The sequence below is a fragment of the Triplophysa rosa genome, linkage group LG11 (genome assembly GCF_024868665.1).
Source record: "Triplophysa rosa linkage group LG11, Trosa_1v2, whole genome shotgun sequence".
Taxonomy (NCBI): Eukaryota; Metazoa; Chordata; class Actinopteri; order Cypriniformes; family Nemacheilidae; genus Triplophysa; species Triplophysa rosa.
In genome coordinates, this window is record NC_079900.1 from 10648558 (window position 1) to 10669833 (window position 21276).

General features: G+C 40.5%; 1 protein-coding gene across 3 annotated transcripts in view; it reads right to left on the reverse strand.

Moving 5' to 3' along the window:
• The window catches only part of rbfox1 (RNA binding fox-1 homolog 1), a 231563-nt gene extending 210569 nt beyond the window's left edge, over window positions 1–20994 (reverse strand). Inside the window, exon 1 of one of the 3 annotated variants that reach the window (XM_057345620.1) lies at window positions 20792–20994. In XM_057345620.1, the coding sequence (XP_057201603.1) occupies window positions 20792–20836 (45 nt within the window). In that variant the 5' untranslated portion in view covers window positions 20837–20994. The other 2 variants (XM_057345622.1, XM_057345625.1) reach the window with 2 other exon arrangements.
• Between the last annotated feature and the right edge of the window lie 282 nt (window positions 20995–21276).

Consider the following 21276-nt stretch of genomic DNA (forward strand, 5'->3'; position numbering starts at 1 on the left):
TTTCACCTAAAATGTCAAAGCCTTAACTGCCATAGAGATACAGTATGTTACTTCTGTACTTTTATCACAGTATGTTCTAATATATTATTGGTCCATTTTAATATGTGCTGTTTTAAGCGTATGTTGGTAAATGTTTGATAAAGATAATGAAGATTGGAGTTTTAATTTATCCTAATTGTCCTGGCTGCTCTAATTGCACATAATCTCATTAAGTTTTTATATCAGTAAACATTACGCCAATGATTGTTCCTTATAAAATTATATTCCTTATAGCAAATCTGTTCTCATATGATACGGTTAAAATGAATATTATCGTTTGTTTTAGATGTAATGCAATGTGTATACACGATTTAAGGTTAAAAAATGCTGTATTTCCACATACCGTGCATGTTTGTATCTCCTCTTTGTCCCGCCTCTCTGAAACGTGCAGATTTTTAACAAAGCTCATCGCTCTGAAAAGCCAGGTGTGCTATGATTAACCAGTGCGTAGTGATTGGTCGAATACTGCAAGCGTGTGATGGAAATGTGACGCCTCTTACCATATTTGGAACATCAGGTTCCAAAACAATTGTAGGGACAGGTACACCCACCTTACTTGCGTATACATCTTAGTCAACTCATAACACGAACTGACGTAGATTTGTGGGGGTGTGGTTACACGAGGCGTTTCAGGCAGGTCTGGTTGAGCATTCGCTTTTAGATAGAATACATCTTTTGTTGCCACACTTTCATTTTTTGCAATTTTACGTGTCTAATACATGCATGGGCAATTTATAACACACCGTATTAAAAAACACGTATCCGCACCATATGACCCCTTTAAGATCGAAAGAAACATTTCTTTCAAGTGATCCTAAACCTTTGACCTGTAGTGTATGCTCATGTTCACCACGGACACACACATATCACAATGATTTTCCATAACTTAATTTTGGGATATGCACATCACGACATGCACACTTACTGATATTTTAAGAATTTCAGTATATTGTGCAGCCTTGCAAAAACATCAAGAAATAAATATACAGTACATACTTCAAATTTTAAACCTGCTTTAAAGATTCAATGTCATACTGAAACTGAGAGACAGTAACAGCCCAATCCAGCACAAGAGACTTCAAAGACAGCAGAATGGCAGTCCATTCCCTGAGCTCATTTTCATATTCATTTAGTCACCGCTGTCTCTCTGTAGGCAATCTACATATCTCGTCCTAAGACAGCAGAGAGGTGGAATCACTATTCGCAGCACCCATCAGTTTAGTAGGCACATCTTGATCTAACACAATGGCTGAGCTGTACCGCGCGTCTCCTATCGGTGCCTTTATCTCTCAGCGGAGCGACGGGAGACTTCCTGTTCCCCTGCCTGAAGTGCTATCGACTTATGGAGCAGAGCTGGAGTTTTCTCCCTAGATTAAGGGAGTGATTACGCCGGGGAGCCGCTCCATCCCTGCAAACCCACAGCTTGTTTATTGCCATGCAATCATATCCAAACATACAGAGAACAAGCCCATCCAACAAAAAAAAAACAAGGTAGATTGCTTGCACTTCTGGACAAAGGGTGCTTGTTTCTAAATGATTTCCTGCAAACTGTGCACTGTGTTGTCAGTAGAGAGGGGTGCTAATCCCCCCAAAAAGTGTTGTGCTCATCCTGTTGGTATTTTGCCAGCGTGTTTGAAAAGCCCTGTTTACACAGTATGTTTCAGATCAGCGCGGTAAGCTACAGCTGACTTTTCCAAATAGCTGGCATGTTCAAAGATTAAAATATCTCAATTATGAACAGAATTACTGAACAAATGCATATTCTAATTAGCCATGTTTATCTTCCAACAAGCAGTCTCTCTCTCTCTCTCTCTCTCTGGCTCGGGCGAGTCCTCCTAAAGCAGCCTTATCTCCACAGATACATGCTCAGCCCCACAACACAGCAGACAACCAACAGCCTCCATTATATGGATGAACATCATTTGCACAGCACCACCACTTCTTTAACGCTTAAAGAGGCAACTGTAGATGAATATGAATCTCTGTCATGCATCATCCTGAACTCATTTGTCTTAGTTTTTGCATGCAATTCTAGGTCTGGATTATGGAACTGTATAAGTCAGTGGCATGACATACAACCGTTTACTTTGCTTTAAAGGTAACATGTATAATGTTTCGTGTTAAAATACTTTCTTCACAGCTGAATGTGCTGAGACAACTTTGCAAGACATTTCCAGCATAATTGCTTATACAGTATACATGAAACGGATGTTGCAATGGTCTTTTCTTCTCTACTGTGATGTATATGAGAAAAAAAATGGAAGCAGGACTTGAATTCGACCTACAGAAAACTTGCACTGGATAATGGCCAGGCAATTCCAACTTCCAGTCAATACACCCTCACACAGACATGCCGTGAGGAGAAAAGACTGAGAGGAGGAGAGGTTATTTTATTCAAGCTCACAAGGAAATATATTTATAAAATGATGAAGCACAGATAAATCATTTATAACAACCACTGTAACATTCCATCAAAAATGTGTATTTAGATTTCATGGTAAGTTAAAATGTATGAACGCTGTAACCTTCAAAGATGCAATCTGTACGTTTTTGTTTACGTTTGCTGGCTCATCTTTGCTCCGGTCTTGGACTTTACTGACACCTATCGGCTGTTTTTCTCTCTCTTATACTGCATGTCATCTATAAAAATACATTGTACTTTTTTGTGTGTTACCAGAGGTTTGTTGGATTCTATTATATTGTGTCCAGACCAGAGGTTGCGCTAGACTTTTTCATTGTCCGTCATTTTGACGGACAGGATCGTAAAAAAATCTGTCACAATCTATTTTTACCCGTCACTATGGTGCAAGGTGATGTTACATGCTAATTAGCATGTTTGTGACATCACCGCTATGTACATGCGTTTACTCTCTGAATTTACTGGCCCGGTTTTACAGACAAGGCTTAAACCTAGTCCCAGACTAAAATGAATGTGTGACATGTCTGAATATAACTTGCCCAGAAATATCTTAAAATATATCAGTGCCATTGTTTTGTCTCGAGATACACACCAGTAATGTATTCTTCTAAGGCATTTTTATAAAAGCAACATAAATATCTTGATTCAACTAAGGCATAGTCCTGGCTTAAGCTTAGACGTGTCTGTGAAACCGGGCCACTGTGTTTTACTGAATACCCAATAAAGTTGAAGTCGTTTACATATTTAATGTTTCTGTTGTCAGACATAAAATAATAATTACAGACCATGTTTATAATCACATGTCCAGTCAGTAACAATGACAGGTGCTTGTAAACACTGTTTTGTAATCATTCATTCATTCACTTACAAGTAACTTTAAGCTGCTGTTTGAATGTGCTGCTTCTGCCGCTCTTAGAACGGAAAAGACACAGAAAGACATTTTTCCACTAACTTAAAGTTAAGGTTTATCCAAAATGAAAACATGCAACAACAATTCAGACCAGACAACTGAACACAAGGGCTATATATACACACAGATGAAGGGACAAACAGTAGAGCTGCACGATTCTGGTTAAATTGAGAATCACGATTCTTTTGTTTCAAATAGAGATTGCGATTATTTTACGATTCTGAATGACGACTAAAAGTAATATATCATTTACTAGAGGTTCTGACAAAAAAATAGTTTATTTAGGTAATATGTAATATTTAGGACTTTGCTTCAAAATGATTACATATTTCATGGTTAACCTACAGTAACTATAGTGAGAATTTTTTCAACAGATACCATAGGTAAACTAAGTTTTACTTTAAATGCAAAATTAACTTCCTTAAAAGTATTAATGCATTGAAGTAACTTGTATATTAAATATTTCTACAGTAAAACAAATTCATAAGGTGACACAATTAAAGGTCTTTAGAAAGATTTATCAATTTGCCTTTTTTGATTGATTTGCCAATTTGTTTAAAATATCTGAAAACATGAAATGTTGGGCAACTTGATGAAAAGCTCCAATAGCTGAATGGAATGAAAAGCTTCTCTATTAGCATTAAAGGTGCAGTTTGTAACAATTTTGCATTAAAATATCCAAAAACCACTAAGCTAGTGTTATATATTTTGTTCAGCTGAGTACTTACAATATCTCAAATGTTTCCAACTACTAGGGCTGAACGATTAATCGAAATCGAATCGCAATCGCGATGTGAGACGTTGCGATTTGCTAATCGCAAGAGGCTGCGATGTGGAAACGATGTGAAATATAGGAAACGCGTCTGTTCCAAGCCCGCTTTGAGTGGCATTCTTGCTAACCAACAGAGTGAGCGCACCTCCGTTATGCCTAATAAAAATAAAAAAAAACAGAAAGCGGGAGAGAGAGAGAGTGTGTGTTATTATGGCATCTGCAGAGTCAGATCGATCATATTAGGCAAATAAATACTAAAGAACCATCCAATTCAGAAGACCGCACACACAGCCTGTGTCATACTCGCTCTCTTCCCCGCGTTGCGCGTCTTGCGGACGAGCCGTTTAAACTTGACGCGCACACATAGCCCGTTTCATACTCGCTCGTCTCGCGGACGAGCCGTTTAAACTTGATGCACACACAGCCTGTTTCATACTCGCGCGACTCTTCCCCGCGTTGCGCGTCTTGCGGACGAGCCGTTTAAACTTGACGCGCACACATAGCCCGTTTCATACTCGCTCGTCTCGCGGACGAGCCGTTTAAACTTGATGCGCACACAGCCTGTTTCATACTCGCGCGACTCTTCCCGCGTTGCGCGTCTCGTGGACGAGCCGTTTAAACTTGATTGCGCACACATAGCCTGTTTCATACTCGCGCGACTCTTCCCCGTCTCGCGGACGAGCCGTTTAAACTTGATGCGCACACATATCCTGTTTCATACTCGCGCGACTCTTCCCCGTGTTGCGTGTCTCGCGGACGAGCCGTTTAAACTTGATGCGCACACATAGCCTGTTTCATACTCGCACGTCTCTGCCCCGCGTTGCGCGTCTCGTGGACGAGCCGTTTAAACTTGATGCGCACACACAGCCTGTTGCCTTGACGCACGCGCGCACCCTGTGTCAACTCACGCCTAGCTCCGCGTTTCAAACAAATGTAAATTCTATCTAACTGTTTTGCTAATTTCACTTGGATGAAATTAAACATTCAGCACATTTTCTACTTGCTTTAAAAAATCCCACATACTTAAAAAATAATAAATCAGCCTATGTAACCTATGAACTATTTTAATAATTCACTAACACAATAGAAAATGTTATGGATTTAAGGGTTACAATGGGAGTTGTATTTGTTTTAATGGAAACTATAATAGTGTACACTGGTATTTGGATTCTATTGGTGTGATGTAATCTTGAAGCTGGGAACCAATTGAACAACAGTAAGCCCTATTTGAATAATGCCCAAAACACACTACAAAAAAGAATTTTGTAATGGTTTTAATGGAAACAATTAGAATTTCTGTAATGTTTTTTTTGTTGTTTTCTTTCAGCAGGGTAATTATACCCATACTGTGCTCCACACAACAATATTGAGCTGAAGCTTGAATTAGAAAAGTTAAAATCGCAAATCAAATCGCAATCGCAATGTCTGTCAAAAAAATCGCAATTAGATATTTTCCCCAAATCGCACAGCCCTACCAACTACTTGTAAATCGTGAGAAAATCGCCATTCTAAACAGTGACACGGGGCTATGCAGTTGCCTGTCAATGGCGTCATATCCGCATTCCCCTTTGTTACTGCCTTTACTGATGTATAGAAACCGCATGACAACAGTGTCGTGGACAAATGCGGAAGTAGTGTCTAGCATCTAGCAAGCCACTAACTTGTTTCGAGCAGTCACTTATTTATGGACCACAATTATTCGCAACAATTATAAAACTTTTCCTCATCTGCTAACATGATTACTCGTTCCCGTCTGATTGATGGCCATCAGCGGTGGAGTTGAAGACAACAGATCCCATCATTCCAAGCTCCTTCACAGCATCATCAGCTACGGCATTGTTGTTGTTTTGATCGTGCGCCTTCTAGCCGCGGTTTTTACAAACTGCACCTTTAATACAGTGAGAAGTGCCACACTCATGATGCGTTTTTACCGTAATGACATATATATATGCGCGCACTCTGATTTGTCTGCGCTACAAACTGCAATCGTTAGTTTAGTTTCAAACATGTCCAGTTAAGATGCATGAAGCATAATCAGTACAATGTAACACAATCCTGAAAGACAATCATAAGAGCAAATTTGTTGTCAGGCTGTATTTACTTTATGTTGGTCTGTTATTTGGTTGTGAGAATAATTTGAGCAGAGTGAGAGTGTCTCATGTGTGCGAGTTGGCAACTCTCTGCTTTAATCCCAGTACTTCTGTGATCATTTGACACAGAAATAATGATAGTGTGTGGTTAAAAAGACTGTTTGTGACGTTGTTTCATACCTAAAGATGATCATGATTTCTCTGCTTCTGCGGCAGCACCAGCACAGATTGAAGTGTTATGATTTTATTCGAAGGTGTAAGTTAATAGACACAGGAGAATCGTTGATTTTCATTAATGAGATCCTGTGGTTGTTTGAATAGAGATAGTGATCTTTTAATGGTTAATCGTGCAGCTCTAACAAACAGGTAATGAGACACAGGTGAAACCAATAGACGATAACGAGACATATTGCATGATGGGAACTGGAGTCAAAACACAGAGTTGCATGGCATCCTCATGTGGCGAACCGAGGCGGCAGCAACAGAGCGTGACAGCCTCCCCCCTTAAGGGTGGATTCAAGCCGCCCTCAAAATAACAGTCCTGGCGAGCGGTGTAGCGGAGGCGGAACAGGGGGGGACGGAGGGCCAAGCCCATGGAGCGGCACAGGGCCAGGGCCGTGGTGCAGAGGCAGACCTGGGCCGTGGTGCAGAGGTGGACCTGGGCCGTGGTGCAGAGGGGGACCTGGGCCATGGTGCAGAGGGGGACCTGGGCAGTGGTGCAGAGGGGGACCTGGTGGATTCCAGGGTGGAGCCGGCAGAGCAGGAAGTCTGGGCGTGGCAGGGCTGGAAGTCTGGGCGTGGCAGGCAGTGCTTGAAACCTGGCCGTGGCAGGCAGGGCTGGAAGCCTGGGCGTGGCAGGCAGGGCTGGAAGCCTGGGCGTGGCAGGCAGGGCTGGAAGCCTGGGTCAGGACCTCAGGACCTCAGGAACAGACGCCTCCAGGACCACCGGACTTGGGACCACCGGGCTTCAGATCTTTGTGACCCCAGCCACCCGCACAGACGCCAGAGGAGTATCCTCCAGATTAGAAATCAGACACCTGTGCCTTGAAACCACCATCCTGTCAGCTAACTCTGGAGAAGCGACCATCTTGCAAGTGGGCTCTAGACCGGCGGCCATCTTGCGAGCGGGCTCTGGACTGGTGGCCATCTTGCGAGTGGGCTCTGGACTGGCAGCAATCTTGTGAATGGACTCAGGGCTGGCAGCCATCGTGTGAACGGGCTCAGGGCTAGCAGCCATCTTGTGAACGGGCTCCACCGGCTTACCGCCCCCCCAAAAAATATATATTTAGGGGCGACTTCCTCCTCCACTTCACCCACGGTGAAGGCGGACCCAGAAGACAACAAGGCGTAATCCATGAATTGAGCTAGCAACCTTCGAGGACCATAACGGGAGATAATGGATTTGAAATTATCATTGAGACTAGTGTTGTCACGATACCAAACTTAGGTACCAGTTGGTACTAAATGTTACGATACTAGCATTTTCCGCTATCATTTTGAGCGCTGTTGAACAGAAGACCTCTGATTGGCCATAGTGTTTCCAAGCTCATCGGATATGTCTTTGAATGGCTCCTTACCGAGCGCTTGCACAACCGAACCCGGAAGCGCGTGAAATGATCAATGCATCGCACTCTCTACCGAGCGCTTACACAGATACACGCGGAAGCGTTTGAAAGTCTATCAAAGTCAAAATCAAATTTTCCACAAATTCAGCTTGTCATAGATAAATGCGTAAATTGCCCCGCCACTCGATACTATCGTGTATTGGCAATCCACAGGCTGGCGATAGAACGATCTGACTATTAAAGGATATCGCCCAACACTAATTGGATAAAAGCACTATATAAACAATAAAAAAAATATTCCTATAAATTTTTTCATGTTTTTGTATGACACGGTCATGTAATATTAACATGGCGGCAATAGGGATGCACAATAAATTATCGGCCATATCGGTATCGACCGATAAATGGCCGTTTTTAATGTTATTGGTATTGGCCGATAATAAAATTTAGGCCGATAAATTTTAGACTAGTATAATAACTAATATATAAATTATAGTAGGTTTGGTACATGATTTTCAGGGGGAAAAAGAGAATTAATGGTTACTTTGTTTTCTGCAGTGAATGTTTTCAAATAAAAGCAGTTGTCCACTTTTTGCCTTTTGTTTCAGTCTCAGAAAATGTTATATTAATATTTAGATACTGGATATCGGCCAATATATAGATTATTGGCTTCCAATTCATTATAGGCCAAAATTTACATAATGGTGCATCCCTAGGCGGCAACCACTAGTGTGTGCCAAGATTGATCTGATTATTATTTCACTCATTAGTCATTTATCTATCATTCATCACTAATCATATTTATTGAATATATTTTATATTGAAGTATATTCTAGTGTGTATAATCAGAGAGCACCTTTTAACTACCCAAATCTAATGTTGGGCAAACCGGTTTTACAGCACAACTGATAAACACATGCTGTTGCTGCCATAAGACTTAATTATTACACCAGGACCTGACTGAACACAGTGCAGCAAGATCAACCAGCAATGCAACAATTTCTGGCCTGGTCTTAGACGGCCATGGCTTTTTTTGATGTCGTCGGAGAAGGCGACTCATACCTGGCAATTGCCTCTCAAGTGAACCATGCACCTCCAGAAAATGGCCATTTATCAGAAACAAATGAGATGTCATAGGTCAGAACAGCACCCAGGCCTTGCATCCTCCACAGACTTGCTATTTGTCACACCAAATGAGCAAAACAACAGGCTCTGCCGAACACCGAGGACAGCCTCTCCAATTAGTCAACTTACACGCCACCGTTGCTGTCGGCATCAGCGAGCCGTATATAGTTTCCTTTGAAAACTTCACTGTCATGATGTACAAAGCCAGGATTTAATTAAATGTGTGCAAGCTTAATTGAACACATACAAACTACATACAAGTTGAAAGACGTGCTCATTTAAAACTTACTTGAGCCGGCTGTGCACAGTGCAGAGCCATTAGAAATCCATCCGTTTTGGCCTATACTGCAACATAGTGTGCTGAATCACATAACTAAACCATGAAATAAGCCACCAGAACAAACAATATTAAAATATTAATTTATGCTTATGATTTCAACATTAACATCAAATTTTAACATACCCACACATTTTTTTAAGGACAATACTGACACATCAGGTGGATGCTCATTTGGATTACAATTATGTGGAAAAACTGCGCTATGCAAATTGGCAATGTTATTTCCAAAGTCCTTGGAAGTGAAACAAATGAAAAAGTGAGAGAAAATGAGGATGCGGATGAAATAAGCCGAGCCGCTTTTATTCTTCACAAATCTTGTGATTTCATTGTTTCCCATGTACTAAGAATTTCAAGGATTTTTGAGTCTATGAAGATGATTCGCCATCCACTGTTAAATGCCATGCTTGTGAGAATCACATTCATATTTTTTAATAAGCGGATTGCAAAAGATATTTTTAAAAACTGAGATTCAGCACAAAACGTGACTCATAATTACCAGAACATCTAAAACACTAACTGGGAATGTTCTGGACTTGTTCAGGTTGACATTAATGCATGTGCCATTCTGTACTACTGACTTCCAAGCAGTGATACAAGTAAATTCCAGGAAAACAGGAAATTATTTTGATCTAGACCTGTAAATCATTTTTATCAAGAAAGTTGCATGTTTAGTTTCATTTTTACATTTCATTAAAGTTGTACTTTTTTTAAAATATGGTACAAATTCAAGCTTTATTTGCTCATGTGATTTTTGTGCCAATTTTTGGGAACAATGCACAGAAATCTGTGGAATAGAGTAAAAATGACTACAAATGGTAGATATTAAGCTAAAAAGTGAGGGGATTTCTAAATCTTTAAGAATTGCAGATGTCCCAAATTTGCATAAATCAAGTGTTTTAATATAAAATAACAGCATGACCATTTTAATAATAATACTACACTATCTGCAGTATGGTGTTAAGAGGAAAATATTGCTGCACTATATACAGGAAAACCAACAGCCTAATTTTGAGGCCTGTGTTTTGTGAAAGTTCTGCCACTGTCCTTCATAATATTGTCCTAAGCATCATGCAATCCACAGCCAGGCAGACGTCTGCAGACAGAGAGCACTGTTAACAATGTGGGGAGCTGTTCTTGGCACTCCGCAGCCATGACACTTTGCCCACGCACTCTCTCGCACACATGCTGTCTGCTCATTCGGTGCTGGTGGGGGAGGATACCTCGGGTTTGAATGTCAAAGAGTCAATGTATACAAACAAGTCTGGGAAACTGATGATGCATGCGTATGCACGCTGTCTGTAAAGCATAATAACATTTTCCTGCCATGTCATATTTTGAAGGTGGGGACTAAAAAGAGGGCCGGAAATAGCTACCTATAAAAAGAGTTACGGATGATATTATTAATCTTAATTTGAGATCTCTGTATCCGCAACAAGAGGGATCGATACGCGCCTCGCAGCGGGCATTCCCCGCTTAAAGTACATCTAGCTTGCGTCTCCCCTGTGACGCATCAATGCGACCAAAATCTCTAACCGGTGACCTTTTGTTCTTCTAGCCAAAAGTTAGCTGTCAGATGGCTGGCATTACACCCAAAATCATCCTGAAGCAGGAATTGATTTTTGTTTCGCAGCAGCCGGGCAGTTTATGGAGGGCAATTAAGAGCTGTTTTCTTCCCATGGAAGTGGAATCCCTAAGCTGGGGGCCAACCGGTCTGCCAAAATGGCTGTAAGAGGATGTTTAGCAGCTGGAGCGTTTGCTAAATGGAAGCGAGAGCGCTGGTTTGTGGATCTTTAAGGACCAGAACGTCTTTTTTCTTGGGTAATAATAAGGTATGTGATGACAGCTGCTGCCGTTCCACTTATTGAGTAAGTACGAGCCTTGTCACACAGGAGAGCAGCCCACCATGATGTCACCAAGAACGAAAGATGCAATTAAAGGCTCACCTGAGAGAAAATGTGTGCCGGCATCTCCGCGGGCTGTTATGAAGCCCTGCGTGCTGTGTGTTGGAGATAAAACGGCTGATCAGAAATTCTCTAGGAAAGGCAAAAACGGTCTCAGCGTGAGGATTAGGAATCCCTTGTTATCTTATTCATTAACACAATAAAATAAGCAAATCAAATTGTTGGGGTATTCACATCCAAATGACTTTTTCCTTACAGGGAAGACCATACAGCATGAACAGATGCCAATACCATAAGAACCTGAAACTAAACCATCATTACGGCAAGCCTGCTCATTATAGACCACTTCGCGAGATGTAAACAGCATCACTCTTCCCGTTTCAATTTTTTATCATACTTTTTCTCATATATAATTAATCTTAAATATATTAATTTAACATTTTGAGTCGATTATAAATATTCTGTTTAAGGGCCCCATTGTACACCCGGCGCAACATGGCGCAAGTGTTTCTGCTATTTTCCACCCGACGTAGTTCTCATTTTCCCATCCTGCGCCGCGTTGTTTAAATAGCAAATGCATTTAGCTCAATTGTGCGCCCATGGCAGGGCTCTAGACTAACTTTTTTCACTGGCTGCACTGGTGCGCCTAACTTTTTTCTTAGGTGCACCAGCACAAAAGTTAGGTGCACCCAAATTTTGGACCGCATCGCATTTAACACCGCAGTTTTACAAGTTTTTTTTTAAATCGCTGTCCATATAGGCAATATTGACTTGTAAATGATTAACTAACAATCTGGTCAACATAAAGTTCTTTATTTGAAGCACAATTCTACAAGAAAGCAGGGCTCTAGACTAACACTTGAGAGAGGTGGCACCAGCCCTTAATTTGATAGCACCAGAGTCGTGGGGTGAGGTAAGAAAAAATAATCACTAAAACTTCACTAAAATGTATTTAATACATTAATAAATCAATTAGAAATTAATACAAATCATTGTTTATGATTGAATTATTTTTATTGTATATGTAAACTCTCTTACCATATTTAAAGCACATCTTTTGTAAAGCTACTTTCTTCCTTTATTTGTTGTGAACGACTCCTATAAGAGAACACAATTCCTTTAATATCAGTGAGTGTTTTTGGGCCCGTCCTTTGTTGTTTGATGAACATTATAAACAGAGATCTTTATTATGCTGCTGCCCCTTTAAGAGCTCGCGCAATGTACTGGAACACACGTTTTGTTTCCCAACTGTTTGGTCACGAAACTGAATACCTTTACAAGGTTTCTTATTAATATGGGAATTTTTACGTTATTTTGTGTTTATATGTCCGTTTCAGAGTAAGAAGGCGTGAAAGAGAACTCCGTGTAGTATTTTGTGCTCTTACTCTCTGGGCGCGCGCATCTCAAACAACCCGCGAGACCTGAAGGCTTTTAGTGATTATTCTTCATGAAAGCTGCATTGATACACGTTTGGCTTCTATCAATAGCGACTTACAAATAAATAGTATTTAGCGTGATGTATAACGTTTTTGTATGCTTTGCAGTATTGTTAGAGAGCTTTATACAATAGTTTAGCGCTTAAAGTTTAAACACGTGTTTCCTGCATTAGCTTCACATGCATACAATACTTGCAACACATTTCGTTATCTTTGCTGTTTTGTACCTTAGCAGGGGAAATTCTTGTATTCTGCATATTTATTTCAGTTGCAAGATTGAGCGCTTCACTCGTCTGCTCTTTCGGTCCTTCGCCTCTTACACGCGAATTACGTCTTTGGGGGCGGGGCCACTGATAGATAAGTGAATGGTTGAGGGAGCGGAGACGAAAATGTGTGACTGAATGCGCCGCTTGCGCAATATAACATGTCTGCGCATTCAATTTATAATATGCAAAAATGATATATTTATCAGTTTGGCAGTCGCACCGGTGCGACCATTAAGAAAAACTTGTTAATTTAAACATACCTGATTTGCTATGACATTCATGTTCACAACACACTGTGATTGGTTACTGACTGCAGTGCAGATCAATTGCTGCACAAAAGCATGTTGTAAATAGAAACTCTTGATGCAGTTGGCCTACACTGTAATCGACACCTTTCACAATTTTTTTATCCATATATTCTATTTTCACTATCTCCCTGACACAGTTTGTTTCTGTTTACTCTGCCATGTGGCGTTTTATGTGCCGTTGTATTGTGCATATTGATATTTCACACCAACACAGTCCTCTGAGTTGTCACAGGTTGCATAACATTCATTCTGCCTGATCCACTGCCAATTCTGTCTGGCAAAGGCTGCCGTCACCCATGGCAAAATAAACATCAAAACTTCACCATGCACGCTAAACCTAAAGAGGTTCAGTAAGCAACCTCGTGAGGCCCAAGCCAAAAAAGCAGATTTAGAATACATCACACATCTCATCTCTCATTGGGTTTACCATCCGTCCGCAGCCGAGCCACCCAGGGTTTGAAGGACACGTCAAGTTACGAGCAAAAAGTAAAGGAGAGCGTACTGCACGACAAAAATAACTCACAACATGCGACTGATAAAGAGCGGAAGCAACGGAGGAAAACCTGATTCATTTCGAACCGCTGGATAATAATCCACAGAGCCCAATTTCAGCAGATGGGATGATGTCTAGTGGGACCCGAGAAGTGAAGCTTCATGGTGAAACGGCTGAGCACGTCTGAGACGTTCGAGTTAATATTCTCCTGATGTCATCTGTGATCTGCAAGAACCAAAATAGTTGAAAAGCTCTAACTTGACAGAAAACCAACAGCTGGTCCTCAAAAGTCCCCTCAGATATCAAAACTGTTGTAGCTATCCATTCGGGTCTTTGATGAGCCCGTCACAACAAGAAACAAAGCCGTCACCAAGACCTCAAGACACGCGCCCACCCCAGTCGCAAATGCAAAAAATGTCAACCCGTTCCATCCTTTCTTAAACAGAAAATGTATGTTGTCGTAAGGAATTCCATCTGCATAATACCTCATACTCCTGCGGATCCGGCGAGCGTCTGCGTGACGGCAACGCAGGCAGAGCCCGCAGGAGAGGTTTAATCAAAGGTCAGAACAGAATCTTAACACCATTTACCAGCACAGCCCAATCCCTCATCTGGTTCGGTGCCAAATCCCAACTCAGATGGGAAATGTGATTTCCAATGACTTACTGTACAGCACATGTTGATGAGAAACTAATGTCATTAAACAAATGCGCGAAAGCAACCGTTTGATGCGGTTTTAATGGGAAGGAACATTTTCATTTGTGTTTTGACATGGCAAACAAAGACACGTCCGCGTCGTACGGCCATTTATGCAGCCGCAAGGAAAGCCGAAGGCACGATTTGCCTTTCCAGGCATACTATATATTCAGGCTGTCATGGCAATAGTGATGACAGACAGATTGGGTGTTTGTTTAGAGCTCTGGAAAATGCAGCCCTACACGTACCAGATATTACAAAATAAACTTTACTTATTGCTTGAGCTAGTCGGTCTACGTGCAGCTCCCTTCTGTAGGCTAACCCCTGAACCTGTTTTATTCGGATTCAAAATAGCTGCTTAACATACAGATTCTTTTTTGTTTTCGGGCTTTCACTTAAAAAGATTGAGAACAGCAGTCAATTTTCATTCAGGCACCTTCCGCCTCCCCCCATCACCACCCCTGTATTGGAATGAAGACGGTACGGGCAGAGCACAAACATCTGGAAATCCTGAGCAGATACCGCCACTTTTACGAGATTAAATAGAGCGCATTTAATAACGTTTTACTGGGGGAAGACTAATGTTTCCTTTCAAGGGCATTAGCATTTTGATAACCAGTCGAAGACTTTTCTTCCACACACGATAAGGAGGGAAAGCAAGGACGCATAGACAGCATGAAATAATTGGCACGCAGCATGAGAAAAGTCAGCATTTAAAAATGAGAGGGGGAGGCGAAATAAGGAAATAACAAAAAAGGGAAAAAAAAACATTTTCAGGTAGATGAGAGTCAAGGGAGTGCTGATTCGAGAGTTCAGAGCCGGCGCGCTACAACTCAAGGTGATTTCACACTTTAAGCAGTCCTCTATGAATAAGTGGAGTCTGAACTAATTATGTAAAAACTGTAAAAGCCATATCTCAGCACTATACTCCCATTGACCAGAGTGTCTGTCTTTACTAAACCACACCGTCTGCCTGACGTATTCTACTGTACTTTCAAAAGTACACTAGGAGTCACGTGTCCAAACACTAAATGCAAGAACCGAACAGATCTTATGTCATCTTTTACACTGCGGATATTTAGGCTGGATGAACAACAATATGCCTCAATAATCCTGAATTAGGCATTTAGAAAATGTTGATATAAAGCTTAGTGATTTTTTTCAGTAAAAGAACATCATTTGACTATCATTTTGATGGCCATAGTAACCATCATTGTAATCACACTACACACAAATAAATAAATAAATAAAAATGTCTTCTGCATTACCCTTATAACCATCTACTGTAGTATTATGTTTTTTTCTTTTCGTTTAGTGAAATCAAGGTAACCGCTAAGGCTGCAAAATATTGAAGAAAAATGCAATATGTGATAACTTGCTAAATAATGCAATATACATTATGCAATATAAAACACTCTAAAATACACATTTATTATATATATAATAAAATATCTATATTTTATATATGCAATTACTGTATATGAAAAACTGAAAATTTTAACCAACATACATCTTTGACATTCTTTGTGATCGCTGATCATCCTGCACTTTTACTATAATAAACACTTTTACTATAATACAACCATGGTTATTTTTATTCTAATGACACACTCTTCACCCCAAAATGAAAATTCTGTCATTTACTCACCCTCTTGTCATGACTTTCTTTCTTTTTTAGAACACAAAGGAACATATTTTGAAGAATGTTGGTAACTGAACAACGTTGGTACCCATTGGCTTTGGTTTTGTGTCCATACAATAGAAGAGAATGAGTACCGCCATTGTTCAGTCACCAACATTCTTCAAAATATCTTCTTTTGTGTCTGTAGAAGAAAGAAAGTCATACAGGTTTAAAAATGACAAGAGGGCGAGTAAATGATGACAGAATTTTCTTTTAGAAAACAAAATAACCAAATGTATCAAAACCACATTTACAACGTCGCCTAATTTCACTAGTTTTGTAAATATCTAATGCATTGCCCAGCCCTAGTGAATATCTGGTGATTAAAGACTAGCCTCAATCTGTTACACCCAGAGAAAAACCTTTCAGATTGTGTTACGGTGTAAACGAAAATAAAAGTAAAACAATGACTCAACTGACCTATGAGTAAAGCTTGGTGTACCACACCACGGTAAAGCCTCTGGCGGATTTAAGACACATGACTGCATAGCGGAACCACAGGGTGCTGCTGAGCGGTCTGACAAAACCATGCTGTGCAAAATCACATTGAATTATCACTGTTATCATCACCAGCAGGCCCCATCACCAGAACACCTGAGGACATGGGCCCGACGTTCAGCTGTGAGCTTTTGATGTCCATGTAGAATGACATGACTAGCATTCCTCCCTCAAATTCCAAAACCTTCATGGATGGATGCAGCCACTCAAATCACATACAAACAAACACAGAATACAGATGATGTTAAGCCTGTCAGCTAGTGATGTAAATGCTGGAAACACGAGGTCATCGTCGCGGTGTGTTTTTCTTCACTTAACCGCTTCAGAGCTATTGACCTACGAAGCCAATTCTGATGTGTACGTTGTAAGGTGTCAAACGTGTTTACAAGCCCTTCCGTTTTACCTGCGATGAAAGCACTTAGCGATGACTCACTTTCCACTTTGGTGATGCTCTAATTAAATTACTGTTTTGTTTTGCGATCTACGGTTTCGTTTAACACAGATTAAAGCAAAGGTGTCACCGTATTTTCATACCCTCATCCCGGTTCGACAATCCAGAGATGCTGCGTTGCTCTGCCCGCCATGAATGTAATTTCAATTATGTTAAAAATGTCAACCTAAATCACCGTGCCGGCATGAGATCTGCAACTGAGATATCATGTGCTGGGGGGGTCCTGTCTTAAGAGGATGGTTCAGGTGCTAAACACTAATGGCGTTTGAACACTACAATCCACGGCCAATTAAGATCTGCGAAGATGTGTTTAGCAATGCAAACAGAGCTGGGATTAAAAAAACATATTATACTGGAATAACTCACCATGAGGACCAATATACACTGGTTTCTACTCTGGGCCCATTCTCCACCTCTGACTATTAACTGGCTATTCTGTCCTCCTCATTTACAGAGCATTTACAAGCAGCTGCATCGATTACACTGGGAACCCTTAATAAACCAGCACAACCAACATGTCCACTTTATTCTTAAATGTGCAGTAGCAGTTCACCTCTGGGATTACACAATAAATCACTCGCTTATCGCCCAGCACTGGGCTTCTTGGCTAATGAGATTCATCACATCTCTGTGCTAAACCATCATCTTGCACTCCAGTAAACCACCAGATTTTATAAACATTTTCTAGGTTGCATTCTGAAATAGTGTCATTTCCAAATCTTTAATGGTTAATGTATAAAGCCTGCTGCTTCCCATGATAAGTAAAATAACATTTTAGTGGGCTTTAAATAAGTAAATTACGTAAGAAATCATCTGCTCATGCTTTCTCTAAAAGAAAATGTTAACATGAAATAAAAATGATGAGTAAAAAAGCTATTGCTGTCCCAATCTTTTCATGGTCAATATACTTTTTACAATTTTTATTGAACAATTATTTAACAAAAAGTCAACTTAGACTACAAACTATTCCTTAAATTATAGAAACAACTGATGTTTCATTCTTCAAGTGCGTTATTTTATTTTCTGCATTTATATGCCACCTAAGGTATTAGGCTACTAGAGCGGAAGCGTTTTACTTAAGGGCTAATATGCCATTATGATATTACTGCCTGGGGGAAGAATAAAAGAATTGACATCTGGAATATTTGTGAAAGATTGCCAGGTAAGAGCCAGGTCAGATAGCATAGTAAAATAAAGCTTAAGGAAAGGAAGTCATACGCTATTTGAGAACAGCACAATTTCCTCAACGGCAGTCATGAGTTCCATTGAGATTTCAATATTGTCTGGACCAAACGTGGCCAGCGAATGACCGTAAAGTATTTGACTGACAGCAGTTAATCACGTCTAATAATTTGCACGGCTCTGTAATGTTCTCCCTTTAAGTATGTTCCTCTAATAGAGCTGGTTGAAACCGTCTTGTATTACCGAGCAAAATAGGCTATATTTGAAGGAAATGGATACAGAAATTTGAGCCTGCCTGTTTGATATGTATGTTTCATTCAGTGACTAAAATTCTTTCACCAAAGGTGATTTCAGTGTGCTTTTCAATTAAAGCTGAAGCACCTGGATATACAGTAGTCATTTGCTTAATTTGGCTTCCAGTTATTTGCCAATTATACACCTTTATACTGTATGACATTTATAAAAAGAAAAGAAAACAAACAACCATAAGAAACTTACCTCATCTCATCTTTCAGGACCTTTTTTCTTTTAAAACATTGTGTGTTTCGAAAAGTGTCTTATAGAACCATTTAAAAGTTCATCTATTAGTGCCAAATTCATTTGGTGTGGAAAATAACACCATAAATCATCTGAGGCATGGAGAAACCATACAGAGCGTTTTGACATATTGTTGTGCCATGGATCTTGGCACATTTTCTTCCATTTGTTGGCACTGTGTCACGGCCATAGTGATTCAGTCTCCATTTGTTGTAAAAAACCCCATCGGCATTGTGTGGAACCATCTACAGGCTCAGCTGTTGTTTTTTGTGCATATTCCTCTGTGGGAAACCACATTTTTAAACCATTGACTTCAGAATGAAAATTGGTCTTTTGCCATATACTAAGCAGGGTGCATGTCGCACTCCTTTATTGCAGCTGGCCATTAAGCATTATAATTACGAGTCAAAATTGTAGGTTCTTGTGCTCTTGTGCCTATATAGCTAACAAAACAAAAATAGGGGAATCTTAATGACCTTATTACGCTATTAGTGTTGGTTAAATGCAAAAATGTCACAGTAAAACATTAAGTACAAAGACTACTTTTAGGCAATGTAAGAAATATAGGACTTAATAGTGAAATGACCCTGTTGTGACCAAGCCATCAACACTGGACATATGTATCTAGATGTATCTTTATTGAACATTCTTTGAGATGACACATATTGTGTCACCATGACCAATATGCGTTAAAATTCGTGACAGCGCCAGGGACGCGCATTTTGTGACCGACGAATTAGGCAGCTTTCATACCGAGACCTGGTTAAGCCACTCAGGTGAACTATTACAAGAGTTGCCTCTCTTCTGTATAAGGTTAAGGATCCTTTTCAGACGGCTTCAAATAAAGCACAGCCTGATTCAACTGGAGGTTACAGTTCCTCTCATAAAACAGAACCCGGGGTGTGTGTACTGTCCACACAACACCAGTGTAAATCACACACTTCATCATAACCCATTTTCCTGTGTTAGAAAGCTACCGCCTATTACATTCTAATATAATCAAACAACACCTATAATATTAGAGTCTTACATGTCATTAATATTATTAAAAGGAAAAAACTACAAGACACAATACAACATTCCAACAGTACTGTGCATGTTACAAAAGACTACTTAATGGGCTTCGAATTCCTAATAATACAAAACAAAATAGGCTAAACATTAGTTTATATTATGAGATTCAAAAAGGTCAATGTCCAAAGCTGTCATTTTGTGACTAAGCGTCTTCTCTAAGCCCACGTCCTTACAATACTCTATTCCCACACCATAAGGCATTGACAAAACAGCCATCAGTGCGTCCGTCTCCAAGTGACAAGCTGACACTGAGGTGTCATTGTTTATCTGTTTTTTACGTCTCCAAATTTTCTCTTTTTGAAAGACAGATGGATATTTCCAATGCACGGCCGTCTCCCTAACAAAGGTGATCTCACACACAGCACAGCAATGTGAATCTCGCTTTCAAAGGCAGATGCATTTGATGATCTCAGCGTGAGAAGCCGCACAATACACGCAACTTTCCACCTGCCGACCAGCCAATAACTACCTAAATGACCAGCAAAAAATGCTTTAAAATAACTCCCAGAACAAATAGTGTTATATATATTTTGGGATTTTACACCCGTCCACCATGCAGGTAAATTCGCACGAGCACAACTTTGTAATCGATGAGGCGTTTGTAGCGCGAAACTCGCTTAGAAATTGCATCAGTACATTGGCGTTGAAGAGATGACATGAGGTATGGACCATTCCTTAACTCGGGAGATCTCAGAGCATGCCTGTACCCAAACACATGCCATGCAGAAAGCACCTGTCTCTGTCTCTCTCTCTCTCTCGGAAGTCCCTGCAAGAGATCCCTCAACGCCGCAAACCTCAGGCGTGCATCAAGATGCAAACACAAGCCAAGCTGTTGAGATGGTCACACTAACCTTTGATGTTGCGATAAGGCTCAAGCGAGAGAAGAGAAAACGCGTCGGACTGAAGATTTAACGGCGGCGCACTGAAAGCATCCCACGATTTCGCGTTCAAATTCCTCCTCTAACAAACGCGCTCATTTCCTTTCTCCCCACCGCTCGCGTGTCTTACCTGAAGGGCATCTCCCACGACTGCGATTAGCTGCCAAGATTTCATTGTGGTCGGGCAGCGAAAAAGCAAAGGAAAAGTGCCTCCTGTTTTCTCAGTGGAGGTAAACCGAATGCGCGCGAAGAGATGCAGGACGGGCAGCGGAGACCGCGCGAGTGCTAGTCAGTGGACCGTATCCACGTGGTGCCATGTAAATGACTGCATCTGTCACTCCACTCGCCTGTGCCACAGTCATACTTGCGATGTGCTTCTCGAGTTCACACCATTAAGCCTGACTTTAGTTGCGGCGTTTACTGTAAACAACTCTAGATGAGCACGATATCCTACAGCTTTTGTGCACCTCGTTAAACTATATCGAATCTGCAGGTATGCTGATTTTTTTCTATAAAAAGTTATATTTATTAATGATATTTATTTGTACTTAAATATGTTTTAAGCATTTTTGGATGCAGTTTTGAGATATCAAGCATGCTTTTTTAATTTTAATG